Below are 22,799 nucleotides of genomic sequence, written 5' to 3'. Positions count from 1 at the left end.
AGTCCTCGATATTGCTTCGTTGAGGAGGAGATACGACTTAAAGCTGCGGACACACATTCATTCATACATTCATACATCCAGAAATGACGGGTTAATAAACGCAATTCTCCAGAATGGAAATTGCGCTAAAAACAAGCGACTTTAAAATAAGTCACTCATATAAACCTACATTTAGACTTTCTCGTAAGCAGAGTAAAGAGGAAATATTGTAATCGTGCTTGATAAATAAACACTTTTTTTGACAGTTTTCGCCGTTTTACACCTTTTACTGTATCGTTTTGGAAAGTAAAAGGATGCATTGAAATCGAGCAAAGAAACAAAAGAGAGATTTTAACAAATGTTTACGTCTTACCTCCTTCTGGGACGAACTAGATTTTGCAAATTTGTTCATGTCTTTTGTGTGTAACATGAGAACCGTTTCAGGTGATTTTTTCAGGTGACGAAATTTCAAAAATACGTTTTATATCAAATTTGTTCCATTTTAAAAAATCCCATAACTAGAATAAAGATTAAGTTTCATTAACTGGTATTGCATTATTAACGCGGTTTCTTATAACTAATGGAAAACAGACGTATACAAATTTTAAGTAAAGTCCCATTTTTTAAAATAAATTCAGCAAAATATGTTTAAAAAATTAAATGTGGATGCATCAAGTAAAATTTGAATTTGTTACGCATTCTATTTAAAATGCAAGTGATCAAACAAGTTAATTAAAAAAGTCTAGTGACATTCATGCGCAATTTCCTTATGTTATCTAAAAATAGCTCTGACGTATAATGCTGGGTTGCGTTCAAGCTAGAAGAACGATCGGTTTGTAGGTGTTTATGTAATTTTAAAATTTGTGCCCGAACGAGAGGATATTTTTGAAAACTTTCTTCGGCAATATTGTTCTTAATTATGGCAGGAATCGATTGGTACATGTTTCAAGTCGCTAAGTGGTCTGGTTGCCGAGATATGGGCCAAAAACTGCATTTTTTCGAGTTTTTTTTGGCTTTTCCGAGAAATACATGAAAGAAACCCGGAATTTTTATGGCCTATGCTCATCCTCGTAACTTGCTTAACATAATTGCTTTTGTAACTAGTCATCGATATTGCTTCGTTGAGGAGGAGATACGACTTAAAGCCCGGACACACATCCATACATTCATCCATCCATTCCCAGAAAAGACGAGTTAATAAACGCAATTCTCCAGAATGGAAATTGCGCTAAAAAGTATGGCAATTTAAAAAAAAACACTCGGGTTGTTATGCTTTAAATAAAACAGTTTCATCTATGCTAAAACATTTTCTATTAATTAAGATTCACCACTTGAAATTTTTTTAGAGTGCATGTTAGTCTTGAAAAGTTATTCTTGGCGTTAAATGAGAGGGTGAAGGAAGGGGGACGGGTTTTATCCGTCTTTGTATGATAATAATAATGTCACCTATAATAATTAATGTTGACAAAGATTATTAATTTATCAATAAATAATATTTTATTTAAAAAAAAGAGTAGCAATGGTAACAATAATTATAACTATTGTCTTAAATTTATATTCAGTCGCATGTTTAAAAAAATCGAGTTTTGCACACCTAAGCTAAAACTTTAGAAAAAAAAGTGTTTCGCTTCCGTTTGACAGCACCTGTGTTGAAAGAGGAAATTCGATTTCATGTTTTTATTTCTTACAATTTTAAAACGCTGTACGCCTAATTGAATATCTTTTTATACAAATATTCTTATACAAGCAATATACAGGGCCTATAGCTTACTGTTTTCTATATATTTATAGTTCAGATCTTATATCTCTTTTGCTTAGTTAACAATAAAAGTTTAATTATTATCTTTAATATTTATCAGTGAATGGTAAGTTACAGTTAAAACGTTATGTTTTTTTTTTTCATTTTTAAAGAAAGAAAATAAGTTTAAAAATGATAACTATTAAATACAGTAGTTTACGAAAAACACATTAAAAGTAAAATATTTAAAATTATTTAGTCTACTTTTATGGAAGCAGCTAAAATATAAACTAATAATTATTTTACTTGTATAGTTATATCAAATGTTTCACTTAAATGAAGATTAAATACATCCCCTCTCGTTTATAGCCTCTCCCTGAATTCTAAAACTTTTCCTTTTTTGAAGTTAACAAAAAAAAAAGCTATCGAGATTCCCATTTTAATTTCTACACGTAGACTGTTTTAAATAAGTAATTTCTACTTCAGTCGTTGATCACTTCCTCGCCATCTATTTCCCTGTAGGCCTAATTAAAAAAATCTTAAGTAGGTTTAAAAACCACATGTGGAGATGCGTTATAAGACACGGCTCTTATAAATAAAATTTAAAAAATACATAACTATTGTTACAAAAACCAAGTGTATATATGATTCTGTTTTAAAAAGGCAATCAAAAATAAAAGGAAAGTGAAAAAATAAACAATATAAATAAAACTGTATAAGCTTTAATTGGTACTAAAGTTTAAAAAAATAACAATAAAATGAATATGCTGTCATCAATAAAAGCTTTTCTTTATAAAATATGTTACATATTTAATAAGCAAGAAATAATATTTAATATAAAAAACTAAAGTTTCCTAATTTTTTCTGAAATTGTAAGTTCTTATAATTTTTTTAAATAATTCGTTAATAATAGAGTCGACACCACATACGTCTTAAAATATGATATAAACCTATAGTTAGATAGCGATCTCTAACAATTTTCTGACCCTTCATAGTCTGTAGTCGACTCGCAGTCAAAAATCCAATTAGCAGTGATACTTTTTTCTCCTTGTTCCTCTAGCTAAGTGAGCGATTAGCTCTTGTAATTTATTCTGATGTCTTCCCTTTTATTGTTTGAATTTAGTATTGTCTAATTAGATTAAAAATGATACATTCTTACTTTGTCATTTAACAGTATGGTATCTGAAAATTTTAATTGACATCGTTGCTTTAGAAAATGGTTATAATCGAGATTCACGGACTGCAAAAAAACCCATAAAAAATAAAAATAAACACACACATAAACAATGAAGCCTTATAACAATTTGACCTATTTACATATTCCAGACGTTCATTTAAAACAAAAGAATTTTAACTTTAAAATAGCCATTGGGCCTGCACTTTATAAACTCTTTTCCAATACTAATGAAAAAGTAATATATATATTTGCGCCTAGATAAGGAAAGTACATTTATGTTTACCCGTATTATTTAAAAAGAACCAAAATGTATTTACTTTAGTACTTACACGTAATACATTTGAAAATTGTAAATCTATAATTTCAGATGATTTGCAGTTTCTAAGTTTATATTCAATGATGGATTTTGAATATGACAGTTCGCAAACTGTTCTGAAAAACACAGAAAAACTTCTGTTGGATAATATTTTTTTGGATTTTACTGTCAAGGTTGATGACGTTTCTCTGCAATGTCACCGTATTTTTCTGGCAGCGTCGTCACATTTCTTCAGAGCACTTTTAATGAGTGACATGAAGGAGGCTAAAGAGGGTTGTGTAACAATCAATGGGATTTCTCTTAAAACATTTCAACACATTTTGAAGTCAATGTATACTGGAAAAGTTCCTCTCACGAAAGATAATTTTATAGATATCTGGTATGCAGCGGATCAACTACAGATAGACTTTATTGTTACACACTGTGAGGATTTCGCTACAAAGGCCATTTCTGTTGAAAACATTGAAAACGTTGTGAGTACAGCTAAAGCTTTTAAATCCGAAAAAGTGTTGAATGCTTCAAAATCTTTTATGTTAAATAACTTCGGCATACTTATGAACGACAAGCCTATAATGGAGCTCGAAGTTAAAGATTTCAATGAATTGATTGATTCTCGGGACCTAAAAGTAGAAAACGAAGACTGGGTCATACAAACAGTGTTAAAGTGGGTTGAGTACAGGTCTGAAGAGAAATGCAGTGTTGAATATGAAGAAGTTTTCACTGACAATAAAGATAACACTACAAATAGTTCAAATGATGAATCTGGTAAAAGTCTTCATGCAGCCAATAAACAAATGTTGAATAAAATAAGTCACAGAACTCAAGCCTTGACAACATTATTGAAGTCTGTGAGGACGTGTCTTGTGAGTACACAACTTCTAAAAGATCTGCTAAAACATCGATTGATAATCAACAACACTGAAGCTAGAGATATTTTGATTGATGCTGTATTGTATAAGACAACACATTATAACCACGGACAATGGCGAACAAGTGCCATACATCGAGGCTCTAGTGAGTGGGAGCATTACGGTGTTGAGTATCATATAGAAAGAGGAGAATTTTATTACATACATGTTTTTGATGATAAGCTTTACAAAAGTATAGGCTGTACCGATATATCACTAGACGTCAATTTAGTTGTTTTTGACTCTTATCTGTACGCCAGTGGTGTTAAAGACGAATCTCAAACAAACAGCTGTCTGTATGTTTTTTGTGTAAATGCTTGGAACAAAATTACTGAGATACCAGGACGGCAGTTAATTTTAGTGCCATGTGAACAGTGTATCTTTATTCTTAGTAAATGTTCTACTGAAATATATAAAATATTCCCTAAATCTCGGAAACCAAAAGTTGAAGAATTAACAAAGCTACCAGTTACAATAAAAGTACAACAGGCTATACATTTTCATAGAACGATTCTGATTTTCAGTTCTGTTACCGTCAATGGCGAAGATAAAACTGCAGTTCATCAGCTGGACATTTTAACAAAGAAATTAACAGAATTAGAACAGTTGAATGGACCGGCTGAACAGATAATAAGTTTCAGTGATGACAACAATACTTACGTATTACAAACTGTTGGAGATTTGTGGATTATAAACTGTTTAGTTGAAAAAGTCACATTCAAATTGTTGGGAAGGTTATGGACAATTAAGAGAAAGTTGTACGGTGCATTGACATACAAGAAAAAGTTGACCACATTTGGTTGTAACCCCACCCACGAGCCGGCTGAACAAAAACGGTTGAGTTCGTTTAAAGAGTACTTTAACTGTATAGAATACTGGGGGACTGATGAAACATGTTCAAATTTTATACCAATTACACTACAGAAAGATGAATTGGTGCCTGACTAAAAATAAGTACAAAGTAATGTTATTGAATGGTTATTTCGTTTTGTAAAAGCGTTGGGAATTGTATTAAGGGCTGTATTTTGTGGCGGTGGGTAACGTTATGCAGCTTTTTTTGTTCTATTTGTTTCCCTAGATTTACCTTTTCAGTTTTATTTTATTTGTACTGAATACATATCGACTAAACTTATTGCACACTATATAGCTTTTAAGGTGCAGGTGACTTTAACCTTACTTTATATATATATATATATATATATATATATATATATATATATATATATATATATATATATATATATAATGGAACGTTTTTTAGGGTCACATGACTGTGTATATTTGTTAGTACTTCCAACAAAAGTATAATTTGAAAAAATAATCAACAAGATATTCCAGGTTCCAAACTAGAATCATGTAAAGGAAATAAAACGCTCGATTATTTATGCAACTCAAAAAGCGTACAGGTCGGATGCTCAGAATTGTATGTTCCAGTAAAACCGAAATTTGTTGGTAATATTAGTTGGTTATCGTACAGCTACTGAAACGATATTTTCACAATAGGAAGAGGTGGTCACAAAAAAAGTTGAAGTAGTTTCAGGTGATTATGTAACATTGCTTGGAGGTGCCGTCTGTCCAGTGTGGGATTGAAGACTGATGTAAAAATACTTATTAAGTTCTAAATTCAAACACTAACGAATCTGCGTATGTTTAGGTTTGTTTTATACTTTTTTAAAATGTCTATTTTAGTAGGTTGTTTTTTTTAGTGTTTTTATGTGTTTCGTGTTTTGCTTGTTTGCAAATTTTATATTTTTAGTTGTTTAATTGTGTGTATGTGTTTAAACTAATTGCAGTACTGGTGATGCAATTGTTGAATAATTAAATATTGTATGTGGATTAATTAGTTTTATTATGAGAATGCATAGAGTAAGATCAGTAGGCGGGTCGGGAGTTGAGGTCAGCACCGGATGACATCTTTGCGATGTAGGGTTGAGGAAATTGCAAAGCTTTGATAAAGAATGGTACATATAGAATTGTTAAAGGGGGTAAGGTGACAACCTCAGTTATTACATCGGGTTATACTCGACATTTTGTCGCCTCTGTGAAAATAATTTTATTTTGAAAATATCAATCAGTTATACTTTGTTTTTTAACCTTTAATTTACCGTTCAATAAAGTTTACACCATTTAATTGATTATTCAACCACAGCTTTCTGTTACACTCTCTTATTTATGTTTATCTTGAAGACGTTTCTTATTGAAAAATGTGAAGATTATTAATGTGATAAATAATTGTATAAAAATCAAAATCATTAATTCTTCTTGTTAAAAACAACATAAATGAAATCTCATTTTCCAACAGCTATCATTATTAGGAAACAAAGATACTTGTTTTAAAAACTCGAACCTTTTTTCAAGCAATTAAAAAGAGAATTCAATTTGTATAAACATTGCATAAAAACATTTTAATAACAAGCTGTTATAGATTTTCTTTAAATCAATATAATAATAAACAACTATTTAAATAACCAATAGAAAGGAGTTTTGAATACATTTACTAGATGATAAGTGACAAAGCATGTATTTTTAGTTATTTAACCACTTAATGCCTGAATTATGTTCCAACCGTGTAAAAAAATATTTGTGCCGATTTTCTCTCATCATACTGACACTGAATTTAAAGTATATAGTTGTTTTGAAATTTGGAAATACTTTTGATGCTAATTACAGCATGTCAGTAGTATAGTAGGTCCCCTTTGGGTATTATTGAGGAGGAGGAGGGGGAGGCGGAGGAGGGACACTTGTTTGATTATTTTGACCGTTATTGATTGATTTTTTGCCCACCTGTTGCATATTTTGACCGTTATTGATGGATTTTTTGACCACCTGTTGATTATTTAACCCGTTATTGATTGATTCTCGACCACCTGTTGATTTATGTCCCTGTTTTTTGACCATTTATTGATTTTTAGCCCGTTGTTGATTGTTCATTAAACAACTGTTGATTATTTTGACTAGTAGGTTATTGTTTTGATCGGTATGTTGACCACTTGACCACTTGTTGACCAAAACGATTATCATAGAGGAGGAGGAGGTTATTGTTTTGATCAATTGATCGATATATTGACCAGTTGACCAACTGACCACTTGAGCTATTGTTTTATTAATGGTTAAATAATAATGTTATACATTTTGTTGACCAGTGGACCAACTGACCAGTAGTTGACCAGATGATCAGTTTATCGGTTGTTGACCAGTTGCCCATTTGTTGGTTGTTTTTATTGACCTGGACGACAGTCCGGCTTTAACAGTATATCGTAAAATAGTATTTCACCACCCTCCAGTGAGGGTGTGGGTGGGGGTGACGCGGGTGAAACCCGGGGTCGGGTGGGGGAGGTGGTAGCAGGTGGTACCCCGTCCCTTTGTGTGTTGCAATCTCATTCTCCCTTTGTCTGACGTCTGTGTGACCATGTCCTTTTGTGTGCCGCTACTCGCGTCATACTCAAAGGCAGGTGCCCTACCCCATTGTCTAATCCAACTCACGCGCCTTTACTATCGATTTTTTTTTTTTAAAAGTCATGTTTAAACATGTTGACCGTATAAAATCTTTGTTGAATAGGACTGGTGGATGTCGAATTCTACTCGTCTTAATATAAAGAGATACATCACGTACCAACAGCCGGGCGGTTATTGCCCCCTTCCTGGTTTCTACTTGGTTGTTGTGTTTATGGCTGGCGTTTATTTACACACACACACACAACTTACACACAACTTATATCACAACAAAAGACTTCTTATATTTTATGAATTTATTTCAACTTTCTCCAAGTCATCAAACGCTTTTAAAATATCATATCTCAGGGCGAGTAAACGTTCAAAGGATATACGAGAGAGATTTATTCCAGAATTATTAGGAAATTTAAGATCTGTACCATCCACAAGATCTCTAAGATTTAAAGTGTTTTTGTTCATGAATTGACTAACGATAGCTACTTTATAACCACTGTCATTCGTCGTTCGTATTTCCGTCACTTTATTACTACTTCTGGCCACAAGTATCCAATCTTCACGAGACATCTTGAAAGCGCGGAAATAAACGTTTATAATTAGGCCCAATAAGTGCAAGTGTTAAACGTGATATAAGTCGATCGTTAATATATTGTCGAGCCGGTGACGGTGAAAAAGGGTGGAGAATAAGTTTTAGGCTAGCTCCACCAAAACAAAATAAACCGCGAACGGATGGTAGTGTAGTTCAACGACCTCCTGAAATCGCGGGTGATGCAGCACGCGCCCACCTTCTTTTGTATTCTGTGAGGTCAATAACCTTTGTATAAACATCCGCGTTGTCTGCTTATAGAATAGTCGATAAAAATTACGGCACTAAACTCGGGACCAATCGTAAGTGTTAAAACACGCGCCCGTCAATCCTGGTATGCAGTACACAATGGCCCGCTCCACCCTTCCCCTTGTTTACACCCGCGGTGTCTGCGTATAGAATTTTGAATAAATTTAGCATGTAGTAATGTTTACAAATTCCACGCACAACCGAAACACGGCACGCGTCGACCGCCCATTGTATTCTGTGAGGACAATACCCATTGTATGGGTAGCTGAGGGGCGGATAATAGGCTTTGAAAACCCGACCGCGTCTTGGTCCAAAGGGACGACTCGTTTCACTGCGCAAGCGTGAAACAGGCGATATAAAGAAATTAGATTTTTTGATTTTATGTATCAAGCAGGTGATGAGGTATGTTTTGTTTTTAAACCAAGGATCGGAGGGAGAGTTCAATGACCTCCACATCTGCGTGACACACGCCTGCATAATTAGACCACGCGTTCATAGTGAGGCTTTATGTTTTTGTTTTTTTAAACCAAGGATTGCAGTAGAGTTCAACGACCTCCACATCTGCGTTACCCACGCCTGCATAATTGACCCACGCGTTCATAAAGTATAAATTCAGACGAAATTTTACTTCAAACACTACTTCTCAAGACTTCAACTCATCTTCACGTCCAGCCAACCAACCATCCTGCTACGGACTACATACCTTGTGATACCGCGTCCACTGAACTAACTATACTGCTACGGACCGCATACTTTGGCATTCCGAGTTCACTTCATCTTAGACATTCACATCATCCAGCACTAAGGTAAGGTTAATATTTTTATTTTTTATTATATATATATGTATATATATTCTTTTAAGGGAGTTAACTCAGCGAATATAAAGATACGTTTATTCCCTTTAATAAAATTTTATTTATTTATTTTCTTGTAGTCAAATGCATTCGCTTTAATTTGTAATATACACCCAACCCAGCCATTATATTACTAATGAAGATACGTTTATTCCCTTTAATAAAATTTTTTATTTATTTACTTTCTTGTAGTCCAATGTATTCGCTTTAATTTGTAATATACACCCAACCCAACCATTATATTACTAATGAAGATACGTTTATTCCCTTTAATTAAATCTTATTTACTTTCTTGTAGTCCAATGTATTCGCTTTAATTTGTAATATACACCCAACCCAGCCATTATATTACTAATGAAGATAGGTTTATACCCTTTAATTAAATCTTATTTATTTTCTTGGAGTTAAATGTACTAGCTTTAATTTGTAATGTACACCTCCCCCACCCCTAGATTACTAATGAAGCTACGCTTATACCCTTTTAATTAAATCTTATTTATCTTTTTAAATTAATAGTCGAATGTATTTGCTTTACTGTTAATCTGTAAGTTACGAGTTCGAATCCGGACTCAAGACAGTAAATCGCCCCTGAGTACTTTTGTTGTCTTGCCTTACGTTAGGGAAAGTAAATAGTGCTGACCACACTAGCTCTTCATAAATTGAAGCTACAGAAACAAGTGAACTCTACTGCACTTGTCCTATATACCAGCAGCTTTGAAAAGGGAACTTTATTTTTTTACCCTTTAATTATATCTTTAATTTTTAAAATAAGTAGTCGTTGGTATTCGTTTTATTTTTTTTTTTTTTTTTTTTTTTTTTTTTTTTTTTTTTTTTTTTATTTATTTTTTTTTTTTTTATTATACAGTCAACCCTAACCACTGAACAAGCCATTGAATTAACCACCCACCCAACCCCACCCACATACAGCAACCCTCCGACTGACAGCTCTCAAGCCGGCTTAGACATTAACATTAAAAAGTAAGTTCAATACTGTTTATTTTATTTATTTTATTTTATTTATATATTTTAATGGAATTAACCCGTTAATATAAAAATACGATTATACCCTTTAATTAAAGTTTATTTATTTTTTAAATAAGTTGCCAAATATATTTACTTTAATTTTATTTACGATTATTTTTTATTTTTTCTTTCTTACTTGTACAGACAGACTGAGATGCAAACCACCCATCCAGCCACTCACTCAACCATGAACAGATATGAATGCGCCACCTGTCCACGTGTGTTCAACAGGAGTGACAATTTGAAACGCCATCAAGCTACTGCGCACGCCAGAGGAAAACATCAGTGCACAGAATGTGGCAAAATATTCACACGACCTGACAATTTGAAACGACACACCACCACAGCACACACCACTCTACTTACACCAACCGACACCCCATCAGCATCTGACAGACAAAGTGAACAACCGACATTAACATTTGACAGACAAACTGAACAACCTGCATCATCAAACGACAGACAAACAGACAACCTACCTATACAATTAAAGAGACAAAGGACCTATGACGAAACAACAAACAACAAACGAGTAAAGACACCTCACAACGACAGTAACGTTAATGTTGACACCAACGCTATACTTGTAGATGACCTAAGGGGAGATGTGGTAGACCTAGATTTAGAGGAAATGAACGACTTAGACTTACCGTTCGACGAAATTGACACCATTTACAACTTAAACAGCGAATTACAAAACATATACATTGACAATTGGCACTCCATACAGACACACGCAACTACAGGCAAACATATATCCACATTCAATTTTTTTCACAGCCCACTAGACACTACTCCAATAGACTGGGATACAAAACTTGTAGATACCATATTTAACACACAAACTAAGCGGTTCAAAATAAATTATAGTCACCATACCATTTTAAAACATAAAGAAACAGGGGAATATAGGTTTTTTCACTCAAGTAACAACAATGCATGCGTCTTAGAACTTCCCAAATTAATTAACAATAGAGTAGATTTTAAAGATTTTTTAGAACAATTAAACACAGCAGACATTCTAAACTACGCACAACACAATAGACCTAATACGAAATACGCCGTTGAGATCATTCCAGCCACCACATTCTATCTATATCACCTTAACGAATTCCCCATAGGTTGCCTTCTCACAGACGTTCCCGATTTCATCAAACATAATCACGCCTTTAACACTTTACAACACGATTCAAACTCAAAACCCTACACAGACAATTTCTGTTTTTTTAGATGTTTAGCCACACATTTAGGAGCACCGATAAAAAATCTTAGAAAACCAACACAAAACCTCGCGAGACAGTGGCAAGAATATCAAGGTCTCGGGACCTTGGATAATTTTAGTGGGGTTAGTTTAGTCGAAATTCCCCTCTTAGAGTCCTGTTTTAATATAAATATTGATATTTTTGAATTTAACGAAAATCAGATCCTTTGTCCCAAACTTAGAAGTAGTGATAGGTTTAGGGAAACATTATATCTTTTATTTTTTAATAATCATTTTATATACATTAATAATATAGATGGGGCGGGGCACTCTTTCGCGTGTTCTATGTGTAATAAATTATGGCCCACCGTTAAGCAATTAAACAGACACGCGAAAGGATGTAATGGGGGTAAACCAGTAGATAGGTATAAGGGAGGGGTTTATCAGACACAGAAGACAATTTGGGAGTTTTTAGAAGGGTATGGGGTAGATGTAGATAGTAATTTTGTTTACCCCTTTAGAGCAACTTATGATTTTGAGTGTTTTTTCGACCACTCAAACTTACCCACGTTAGGTAGTTCAACAACTAGTGTAGCCAAGCACGTACCCTTGTCGTGTGCGATTGCATCAAACGTAGATGGGTTCGTCGAACCCATATGTTTTATTTCGACTGGTGACCCCCAAGACTTAGTGACTAGAGTTATTGACAGACTACATACAATCGCTGAGGCAGCTTATGATATTTTGAGAAAACAGTTCGAGCCTATTTTTAACCAAATAAGGGAGCTATATCCACCTAAATCTAGGGGTAGTAATGATAAAGCTAATGAGAAAGGGTTTGATAGGATACTTAGCGATAGGTTAGAAGACTATTTGCGACAAATGCCGGTTATAGGGTTTAATTCAGGGAAATACGATATTAATCTCGTTAAACCATATTTTATAAAGTACTTTTTAGCTAATTCAAATACAGAAGGGTTAGAAGCGGGACCTAGTTTTAATGATGAAGAAGAAGAAGTAGAAGATAAACAAACACCGTTTAAATATGTCGTGAAAAGAAATAATAATTTTATGTGTATATCAACTAATAAATTAAAGTTCTTAGATATAATTAACTATCTAGCACCGGGGTTTAGCTATAGTAAATATCTCGCCGCATATAAGGTTAAAGAGACCAAGGGGTTTTTCCCGTACGAGTACGTAAAAAGTTTAGCCGTGTTAGATGAAAAGTCTTTACCTCCGCATTCGGCCTTTTTTTCCACCTTAAAAAATTGTAATATTTCGGACGAGGAGTACGCGACGTGTAGGCAAATTTGGGTAGAGAAGGGGATGCAAACTTTTAAAGATTTTCTTATTTATTATAATAATATTGATGTTAAGCCCTTTATCGAGGCGCTCGAGCGCCAAACTAACTTTTACCAAAATTTAGGGGTTGATATTTTCAAAGACGCGATTTCTGTCCCCGGGGTTACATTAAAATATCTTTTTAAAACACTTTCAGAAGACGTTTCTTTTTCTTTGTGTTCTGAACGCGAATCAGAATTACATTCATCAATCCGAAAAAATATCGTAGGGGGCCCCTCCATAATTTTTCATAGACATCACGAAAAGGGGGTAACTTTCATTAGGGGGGCTAGAAATAAAGTGGTACAAGCGATTAAGGGGTACGACGCGAACGCGCTTTATTTATGGTCTTTAATGCAGAAAATGCCGACAGGATTTCCGATTATTAGAAATAGTGAGGATGGGTTTAAGCCGCGTAGAGCTAATCGTTATGGGGAACAGGCCTGGGAGTGGTTATCGTGGGTTTCAACAACAAAGGGAGTAACTTTAAAAACAGCGTTTAACGGGGGCGAAGTTAGTTTAGGACCCCGACATATAAGAGTAGACGGGTGGGATTCGAAGGCTCGAACCGTTTATCAGTTCCATGGCTGTCTCTTTCACGGACACCCTGACTGTCCCTTAACTAAAGACAAGACAGTAAACCCTATTAATAATAGACCATTGACTGACTTATTTAAAAAGACAACCGAAATTACGAAGTACCTGACCGATACTGTTGACGTTAAAGTCGTAGAAATGTGGGAATGTGAGTGGGCTACCACTAAACAGATTGACCCAAATATTAAAAAATTTTTACAAGATAGTGACAAACCTCAAAAGACACCGACACCGACCTATGGTAAAAGCTGGCCCCTGACTGAGAAACAGATCATCGATTCTGTTTTAGACGATTCGTGTTTTGGTTTGGTAGAATGCGACATTACAGTGCCGGATAGATTAAGAGAATACTTTAGTGAGATGACACCGATTTTTAAAAAATACTAACGTTACGCGAGACGACATCGGACCGTTTATGAGACAATACGCGGTCGACAATAAATTATTGACAAGCGGTAGACGTACTTTAATCGGTAGCTTTAAAGGGGAGAAAATTTTATTAGCGACCCCTCTTTTAAAGTGGTATTTAAATCATGAGTTGGTAGTGACAAAAATTTATCAAGTGGTAGAATATAATCCGGTTTCATGTTTTAAGACCTTTGGGGATACTGTTTCAGACGCGCGAAGACAGGGGGATATAGACGTCAATAACGCAATTACTAGTGAGACAATGAAATTGTTAGGAAACGCGGCTTACGGTAAAACGATAACGAATAAAGCACGACATACAGATATAGCTTACTGTAGTGATAGGGATGTCGGACGTTGTATTAATAATCCGCGCTTTAAAAAAAATGACCCAACTTTCCGACGGAGTTTACGAAATAGAAATGTTAAAAAAGAAAATAGATTGGGATCTTCCCCTACAGATAGGTTTTTTCGTTTATCAATACGCTAAACTTAGGATGTTAGAATTTTATTATGACTTTATAGACAAATATATAGATAGAACCGACTTTCAACTCTGCGAGATGGACACTGACAGTTTATACTTAGCCTTAAGTACCGATGACTTATTAAAAGCCGTAAGACCGGGACTAGAACACGAATTTTTTGACATTTACGACAAATGGTTCCCCTCAGAAGTATGCGACTCACATAGACCACAATTTATAAGCGACAAGGGTACGGTAGATAGTCATTGTCAGGGGTGTAGTGATAGGAAACGTTATGAGAAAAGAACACCGGGGTTGTTTAAGTTAGAATATGAAGGGGATGGGATGGTATCTTTATGTAGCAAGTCTTACCACTGTTTTGGAGACAACGATCCTAAAACATCCACCAAAGGGCTATCCAAAAATCACAACACACTAGACAAAGACACATTTATGCAGGTCCTCACGACAAAAATACCGGGTGGTGGGATAAATACAGGTTTCAGGGCACTCAACAACGGGGTTTATACATACACCCAACACAAAAATGCACTTTCTTACTTTTATATTAAAAGACAGGTACAGCCAGACAATGTGACAACATCTCCCCTAGACATATAAGACTTTGGACAGTTATAAATTTTAACGACATATTATACTAATGTAGATATGTAAATAAGACATAATTTATGACTGTATGCTGATGGGTTGATTTTTTAAATAAATAAATATATTATTATATACATTGAAACGGTCTTTTTGTGATTTTATTGTGTTTATTAATTGTGCATGTAAGTTATGTAACTCTGTGTCGTATATAAGATGGATTACTAAAAGTAAATTCAAACATTGAAACTATGGATCCGAGATGGAAACACCCCTTTACGGCTCTGGTAGCTGGTCCTACCGGGTGTGGTAAAACGGTATTTGTTAAAACGTTTTTATCTCAGGTGTCAGAGATGATGGATCCTACACCTGATGAAATTTATTACTGTTACGGAGAGTGGCAACCTTTGTTTGAGTCTATCAAGAACGTTCAGTTTGTGGAAGGTCTTCCTGACATAGAAAACGGCTCAATGGGGGATGGAAAACGTCGTCGTCTAGTTGTGATAGATGATTTGATGGTGGAAACAGATGAGCGAATTACAAAATTGTTTACGAAAGGTAGTCATCATCGTAATATTAGTGTCATGTATATTGTACAAAACCTATTCGGAAAAAATAAAGAACAAAGAACCATCAGTCTCAATTCGCACTACATCGTACTGTTCAAGAACCCTAGGGACGGTTCACAGATTACAAATTTAGCAAAACAAATGTACCCAGGTCGCGTTTCATATGTCCAGGAAAGTTTTAAGGACGCGACATCGGCCCCTCATGGTTATTTGTTGATCGACCTTCGACAGGAAACACCGGATAATCTGAGATTACGTAGTTGTATCTTTTCTCACGAGCAACAAGTTGTTTACGTTCCAAAATAAAAAAAGCAAACATGTCTGAGTCAGTAAAACGACAAGGTGAAATGTTAAGGTTATTGGCTCGGGCAAAACCACCCGTCGTGAAAGCAGTTGTCAAAAATGCTTCGCCCCACCTCGTAAAAACATTATGCGAGTGCTGTCACAATGTCTTAAAAGGCAACGTTCCCCTCACACCGGTTCAGAAGAGACGTCTGCGTCGTCACAAAGCGAGCTTGAGACAACTTACCAAAAAGAAATTGACCGTCAAAAGACGAAAGGAAATTTTACAGACCGGAGGTTTCATAGGTGCTTTACTCGGACCAGTCCTTGGTGTGCTTAAAGGTGTCTTGGGATTTTAAGGATGGCCAGAAAAATGATTTTAATGGATCCTCGTATATTAGAGTCTATGCAACAAAAACCCTATGTACCACCCGACACACTCAACGATAGTCTACGCCTCTTGGATACGCAAATGGAACATATCTTAAATAGGGAAGATTTGTCACCACACGACAAAGTGAAACAATATCAAAAGACACTACAGCTCTACACGACGCGACTTAACGATTATAGAAACAAGCCCCTAGGTTTAGTCGATGTGAAACCATCCACCGTGAATACACCAACGACCGAGGTTTCAAAACAACAAGAAAACATAGCTGAACCTAAAAAAGAACCGATCGACATACCCGACTCTGAACCTAAAACGAAAACCACCTCGCCTGACTCTCAAGTTCGCCCCTTGAAGAAATATAAAAAGACATACGTAGAAAAAACTCCACCATCGAAACGTACCAGAAGTAAGAAAACTAAAACAAGTACTACCAAATGGGACGAGTGGGAAAAAACCAAACACTAACAAGACATTACTATGACCCCAGTAGACCAGGTGCCTACGGTGGTGTGTTTAAACACCCTGAAATTGGAACTAAAAAAATTAAAGAATGGTTAAGTCATCAGGATACCTACACGTTACATAAACCCCTTCGGCGACGGTTTCAAAGGCGCGCCACCATCACAGGTGGAATAAATCAACAATTTCAAGCGGATCTCATAGATATGCGCTCGTTACGAAAGGACAATGACGGCGTTTCTTACCTAGTGACTTGCATCGATGTGTTTAGCAAATTCGCCTGGGCAATTCCGATAAGGAAAAAATCGGGTAAAGCGCTATTGGAGGCTGTGCGTAAAATATTTTCGACTAGAAAACCTATAAATTTTCAAACAGACAAAGGTAGTGAATTTGTCAACAAGACATTTTTAAAATTTCTTAAAGCAGAGGGCGTACATTTCTTTACCACTGAGAATGAAGATATTAAGGCGGCTATAGTTGAAAGATTCAATCGCACATTAAAAGAAAAAATGTGGCGGTACTTTACTAAAACAAATCGTCTACGTTACATCGATGTGGTAGCCGATTTGATCAACAATTATAACCATTCATACCATCGGAGTATTCGCATGGCCCCCGTGAATGTTAATTTGAGTAATCAAGAAAGGGTGTGGAATACTTTATACGCACCAGTGGACATTACTTATCGAAAAGTATTTAACGAAGGTGATCGTGTACGGATAGGGCAAAGCAGACACACTTTTAAAAAGGGGTATACGCCTTCGTGGACGGAAGAACTGTTTACGGTGAGCCGAGTTATCGCAACAACACCCGTAACGTACGTTTTAAAAGATGATTCGGGTGAAGAATTGAAAGGATCGTTTTACAAAGAAGAGCTTCAGAAAGTGGGGGACAAAAAAGTGTACCCAAGATCGCTATATGCTGAATGGGGTTGACATTAAAATTAAACTTACACCCGCAAAAGACAGTTTCACTCTCTTGACAGCAGACCAAAACAAGGGGTATAAAGCGATGATAACGCACGCAACCTTGGTGGTTAGAAAGGCCAGGCTTAACCCGGCGATTTCTATCGCGCATGAAAAGGCTTTAACGAGAATGAATGCAAAATACCCTTTTAAACGCGTTGTTATAAAGACCTTTGCTATACCGAAAGGAATGTTAAGTCACAATCAAGACAATTTGTATATGAGTCAAACACCCACCCGATTAGTCCTCGGTCTAGTCGCCTCTACAGCCTTTAATGGTAGTTACACGAAAAACCCCTTCAATTTTCAACATTTTCACTTGACATATTTAAATGTAAGCGTTGATGGACGATCGTTATCGGGAAAACCACTGGTCATGGACTTTGATAGGAATCAAGCCATTAGAGCATTTTTCAATAGTAACCTCTCTCTGGGTATGGTTGGAAAAGATGCTGGGAATGGGATAGACTATAAACACTTTAAGAACGGCTATACCTTGTTTGCTTTTGATTTAAGCCCCAGTCTTTTGGATGGTGAACAATTTGAATTGGCTAAATCTGGACCTGTTTCTATTGAACTTAAATTTTCACAAGTTACAACTGAACCGATTCAAGTTATTGCGTACGCTGAACTAGATTCGGTGTTAGAAATTTCAAAAACGAGACAAGTGTTGACAGATTACACCGCCTAAAGCGTCCTATAAACGAAAATGAACACAAGAGAACTACAAAGTATACTGGCCGCAGACTTATTTGTACAACGCACAAATCTCTTTGCTGTTTTAGCATGTGATCAGTTACCCGCACGTATCGATAGAACGAAGCAAGCGGCGTTCATTATAAATTTAGATTCGTCCAAGGATGAAGGCAGCCACTGGGTTGGTCTTTTTTTCAATGGTCTATCGCAATTTACTTATTTCGATAGTTTTGGATTACCACCGCGTGAACCCGCCATTTTGACTTTTATAAAAAATAATTCAAACAGACCATTCGTTTACAATTCAAGAGTTTTGCAAGACATTGTAACCAACAGCTGTGGATTATACGCAGTTTATTTTGTTTTGAAGAAAGTTCGGGGAGCTAGCCTAAAACTTATTCTCCACCCTTTTTCACCGTCACCGGCTCGACAATATATTAACGATCGACTTATATCACGTTTAACACTTGCACTTATTGGGACTACTTATAAACGTTTATTTCGGCGCTTTCAAGATGTCTAGTGAAGATTGGTTACTTGTCGCCCGGAATAGTAATAAAGTGACGGAAATACGAACGACGAATGACAGTGGTTATAAAGTAGCTATCGTTAGTCAATTCATGAACAAAAACACTTTAAATCTTAGAGATCTTATGGATGGTACAGATCTTAAATTTCCTAATAATTCTGGAATAAATCTCTCTCGTATAGCCTTTGAACGTTTACTCGCCCTGAGATATGATATTTTAAAAGCGTTTGATGACTTGGAGAAAGTTGAAATAAATTCATAAAATATAAGAAGTCTTTTGTTGTGCTATAAGTTGTGTGTAAGTTGTGTGTGTGTGTTTGTGTGTAAATAAACGGCCAGCCATAAACACAACAACCAAGTAGAAACCAGGAAGGGGGGCAATAACCGCCTCGGGTGTTGGCACGTGATGTATCTCTTTATATTAAGACGAGTAGAATTCGACATCCACCAGGCCTATTCAACAAAGATTTTATACGGTCAACATGTTTAAACATGACTTTTAAAAAAAAATCGATAGTAAAGGCGCGTGAGTTGGATTAGACAATGGGGTACAGCACCTGCCTTTGTGTATGACGCGAGTAGCGGCGCACAAAAGGACATGGTCACACAGACTTCAGACAAAGGGAGAATGAGATTGCAACACACAAAGGGAAGGGGTACCACCTGCTACCACCTCCCCCACCCGACCCCGGGTTTCACCCGCGTCACCCCCACCCACACCCTCACTGGAGGGTGGTGAAATACTATTTTACGATATACTGTTAAAGCCGGACTGTCGTCCAGGTCAATAAAAACAACCAACAAATGGGCAACTGGTCAACAACCGATAAACTGATCATCTGGTCAACTACTGGTCAGTTGGTCAACAAAATGTATAAGACCATTAATAAAACAATAGCTCAAGTGGTCAGTTGGTCAACTGGTCAATATATCGATCAATTGATCAAAACAATAACCTCCTCCTCCTCTATGATAATCGTTTTGGTCAACAAGTGGTCAAGTGGTCAACATACCGATCAAAACAATAACCTACTAGTCAAAATAATCAACAGTTGTTTAATGAACAATCAACAACGGGCTAAAAAATCAATAGTTGGTCAAAAAACAGGAACACAAATCAACAGGTGGTCGAGAATCAATCAATAACGGTCAAAATATGCAACAGGTGGTCGAGAATCAATCAATAACGGTCAAAATATGCAACAGGTGGGCAAAAAATCAATCAATAACGGTCAAAATAATCAATCACTCCTCCTCCTCCTCCTCCTCCCCCTCGCCTCCTCCTCCTCAATAATACCCAAAGGGGACCTACTATACTACTCATGTCCCGAATCCGCGACATCGTTCATTTATGGACCAAACAGTAATTAATTTTTTTAGACCGTTTAATTTTTACTTACACGTTTTTCTCTAAATATCCACACACAAACAATAGAATATCACAAAATACACATATGGACATGCAAGGAGATGTAGACTCACTTGTAAAATTTATGAAAACTATAGTTTTAGTTATTCGAGCATAAAGTTACACAACTCTGCTGAACCTGCTCAGAGTATACCACAAATGAATGGGTACTCTGAAACATTGCTGTCGTGGTTCTACTACACTACAGAAACACACTACATATAAAATGACTTCCTTAATCTGTATGGCCTTAGTTGTCCCTGGTTACGCCCTTTTCGTGAATTCCATTTCAGGGTCAACTGATCAAGAAGCATATATCTCATTTTACCTATGTTTGCTATTCATACAAAGCACGTGAACAAATACTGTTCTAAATGACAGTGTTCAGCCGTTGTATATTCTTCAATGCTTGATGTGGGTACTTAGTGCCACTGGTGTGAGTACTCACTGCTATTGTTGATCGTACTTAAAGGTTTCTGATTTTTGTACAAAGTGCTGTGTTGTTGTACTCGAATGATACTGCTATGGATAACAAATGACAGTGCTGTAGATACACATTGCCACTGCTTTGGGCATTTAGTGCTGAAACAGTGGGTACTGGGTGTTGAAGCTGTGGATATTCATTGTTAAAGCTGTTGGTACTTAGTGTTACTGCAGTCGGTTCTTGGTGTCCCTGGTGTGGGTAATCAGCGCTAACGCTGTTAGTAATCGATAACATTGCTTTGGGTACTTAGCAGTGGGTACTCAGTAGCACTGCTGTGGGTACTTAGTGTGAAATCGTGGGTGTTCAGTGTCACTGACGTTGGTACTCAGTGATGAAGATGTGGGTACTCAATAACACTGCCGTCGGTATTAAATACCAGTATAATGCCAGTGATGTGGGTACTCAATAGTACTGCAATAGTTACTTCCCTCCGTACTCAACCTCACTGTATTTATCACGATATTTAAGCCAATGCTAATTGTAATTATTGTCAAGGTCACTGTGAAAGCCTATATTTGAGGGTATCGAGGATAGTGGTCCACCTCCTCACTTCCTGTTATCTAATGATTTTTTATGTTCTCCTAATATTTTACAATGATATTTCAAAGCTAAATTCGTTATATTATATCCAGCAGCATGTTCATATTATTCCAATATCGCGCTCTCTCCCCATACGCCAAGGTCAATGAAACAGGTGAACTCTACTTCACCTGCCGCATGAACCCTAAGGTCCTTATATATATATGCGAAGACTATTTTGTAAATCCTTTACTTATTTATAATCATATTTGAAGAAATAACAGCATGGCGAGGAATCTTACTTCGTTATATATGCTTAGCACCCAAGTACCATTTTATGTCTTATTGCAGGATGTCGCGAAAACGCGACAGTCCGTAATCAGAAGATCACTTCCTAAATTATGTCCATGTGTGATTTATACTGTTTATATACATAAAAGAGTGAATAATAAAGGAATTAGTATTTTTTTGTAGCCAAAATGGACCACCTATTTAGTAATAACAACCAATGTAAGTCATAAATTTCGACTTGACAACGTGACCATTGGTACCGATACGACCGTCTGTATGTACCCAATACACAAAAACCGGCAGCAGTAGGATAAATGTACTTATGCGCTATTCGAAAAATCGGTATGTCGCGTTAAGGGGGTTAAAAGTGTTTCACTATTGAGTTTATTATTTTATTTTGTACTTTTGGTGCAATATTACACAAAAGCTCCTGTTAACTTAAACGCCAGGGCGCCGGTGGATGAGCCTGGTGCAGTTTTACCGTTGAATCAAGTAGTACCCCAGACATCCTTGACTGGACACTAAATAAACAGATAACAAGTGCTAGTACAGCCGCTTGAGTACTATGGGTGCCAAACCTCATTTAACTTTTATTTTCATATAATATAAATACAATATATAGCATCCTCTCTTGGCGCTGCCTGTAAAAACGCTTTTCCTTATAGTGGTTCATTATGGAACGATGCTAGATTTTGCAATTTTTGTTCGTGTCTGTTTGTGTGTATATAAACACGATAACATTAGAACCGTTTTAGTTGACTTTTTCAGTTGATAAATTTCATTTATACGTTTGACATCAAATTTGTAGTTTTCTATTAAAAAAGTGGCATATTCCGGTAACCGGAAATAGTACTTAATCTTCTTCCAGTTGAAAAAAGCCAATAACTAGACTTAGGCTATGTTTTACTAACGCCTATTGCATTATACACACGGGTTTCTATGAACTTCTGGTCAACATATGTTTACAAGTTTAAGAGAAGACCAGTTTTTTTTATTAAAAAAAGGGGGGGGGAAGGGTTTAATTCGTCTCTATACAATAGTTCTCCCATGTCCCCTATAATTATTGCAGTTGAAAAAGTTTATTAATTTATCAATAGATTAGTTCTTATTTTTAAAAAGAGTAGTAATAGTACAAGTGATTATAACTATTGTCTGAAATTTATATTCCGTCTCATCTTTAGAAAAAAAACATGCTTTGCACACCTAAGCTGAAACTTTAGAAAAAATTGTGTGTCGCATCCAGTAAACAGCACCCGTGTTGAATGAGGAAATTAAATTTCATGTTTTAATTTTAAAACGC

The 22,799-nt window shown here is 35.9% G+C and overlaps 1 protein-coding gene across 1 annotated transcript; it reads left to right on the top strand.

Annotated features, from left to right (window-relative positions):
- The first annotated feature begins 1,751 nt into the window (after positions 1–1,751).
- LOC131952823 (uncharacterized) lies at positions 1,752–5,066 on the top strand. The gene is made up of 2 exons (XM_059315699.1): positions 1,752–1,844; positions 3,262–5,066. The coding sequence occupies exon 2, from the start codon at positions 3,291–3,293 to the stop codon at positions 5,064–5,066; it is 1,776 nt and encodes a 591-aa protein (XP_059171682.1). The 5' UTR covers positions 1,752–1,844; positions 3,262–3,290.
- The last annotated feature ends 17,733 nt before the right edge of the window (positions 5,067–22,799 follow it).

This window comes from Physella acuta, unplaced genomic scaffold (assembly GCF_028476545.2).
Source record: "Physella acuta isolate Inbredline_101_S28 unplaced genomic scaffold, ASM2847654v3 ptg000073l, whole genome shotgun sequence".
Taxonomy (NCBI): domain Eukaryota; kingdom Metazoa; phylum Mollusca; class Gastropoda; family Physidae; genus Physella; species Physella acuta.
Note: the sequence above shows the minus strand (reverse complement) of the source record. Positions and strands in the feature narration are given on the sequence as shown.

Coding starts and splice junctions, on each gene's coding strand:
- LOC131952823 (XM_059315699.1), top strand. CDS start 3,291: ATGATGGATTTTGAATATGACAGTTCGCAAACTGTTCTGAAAAACACA.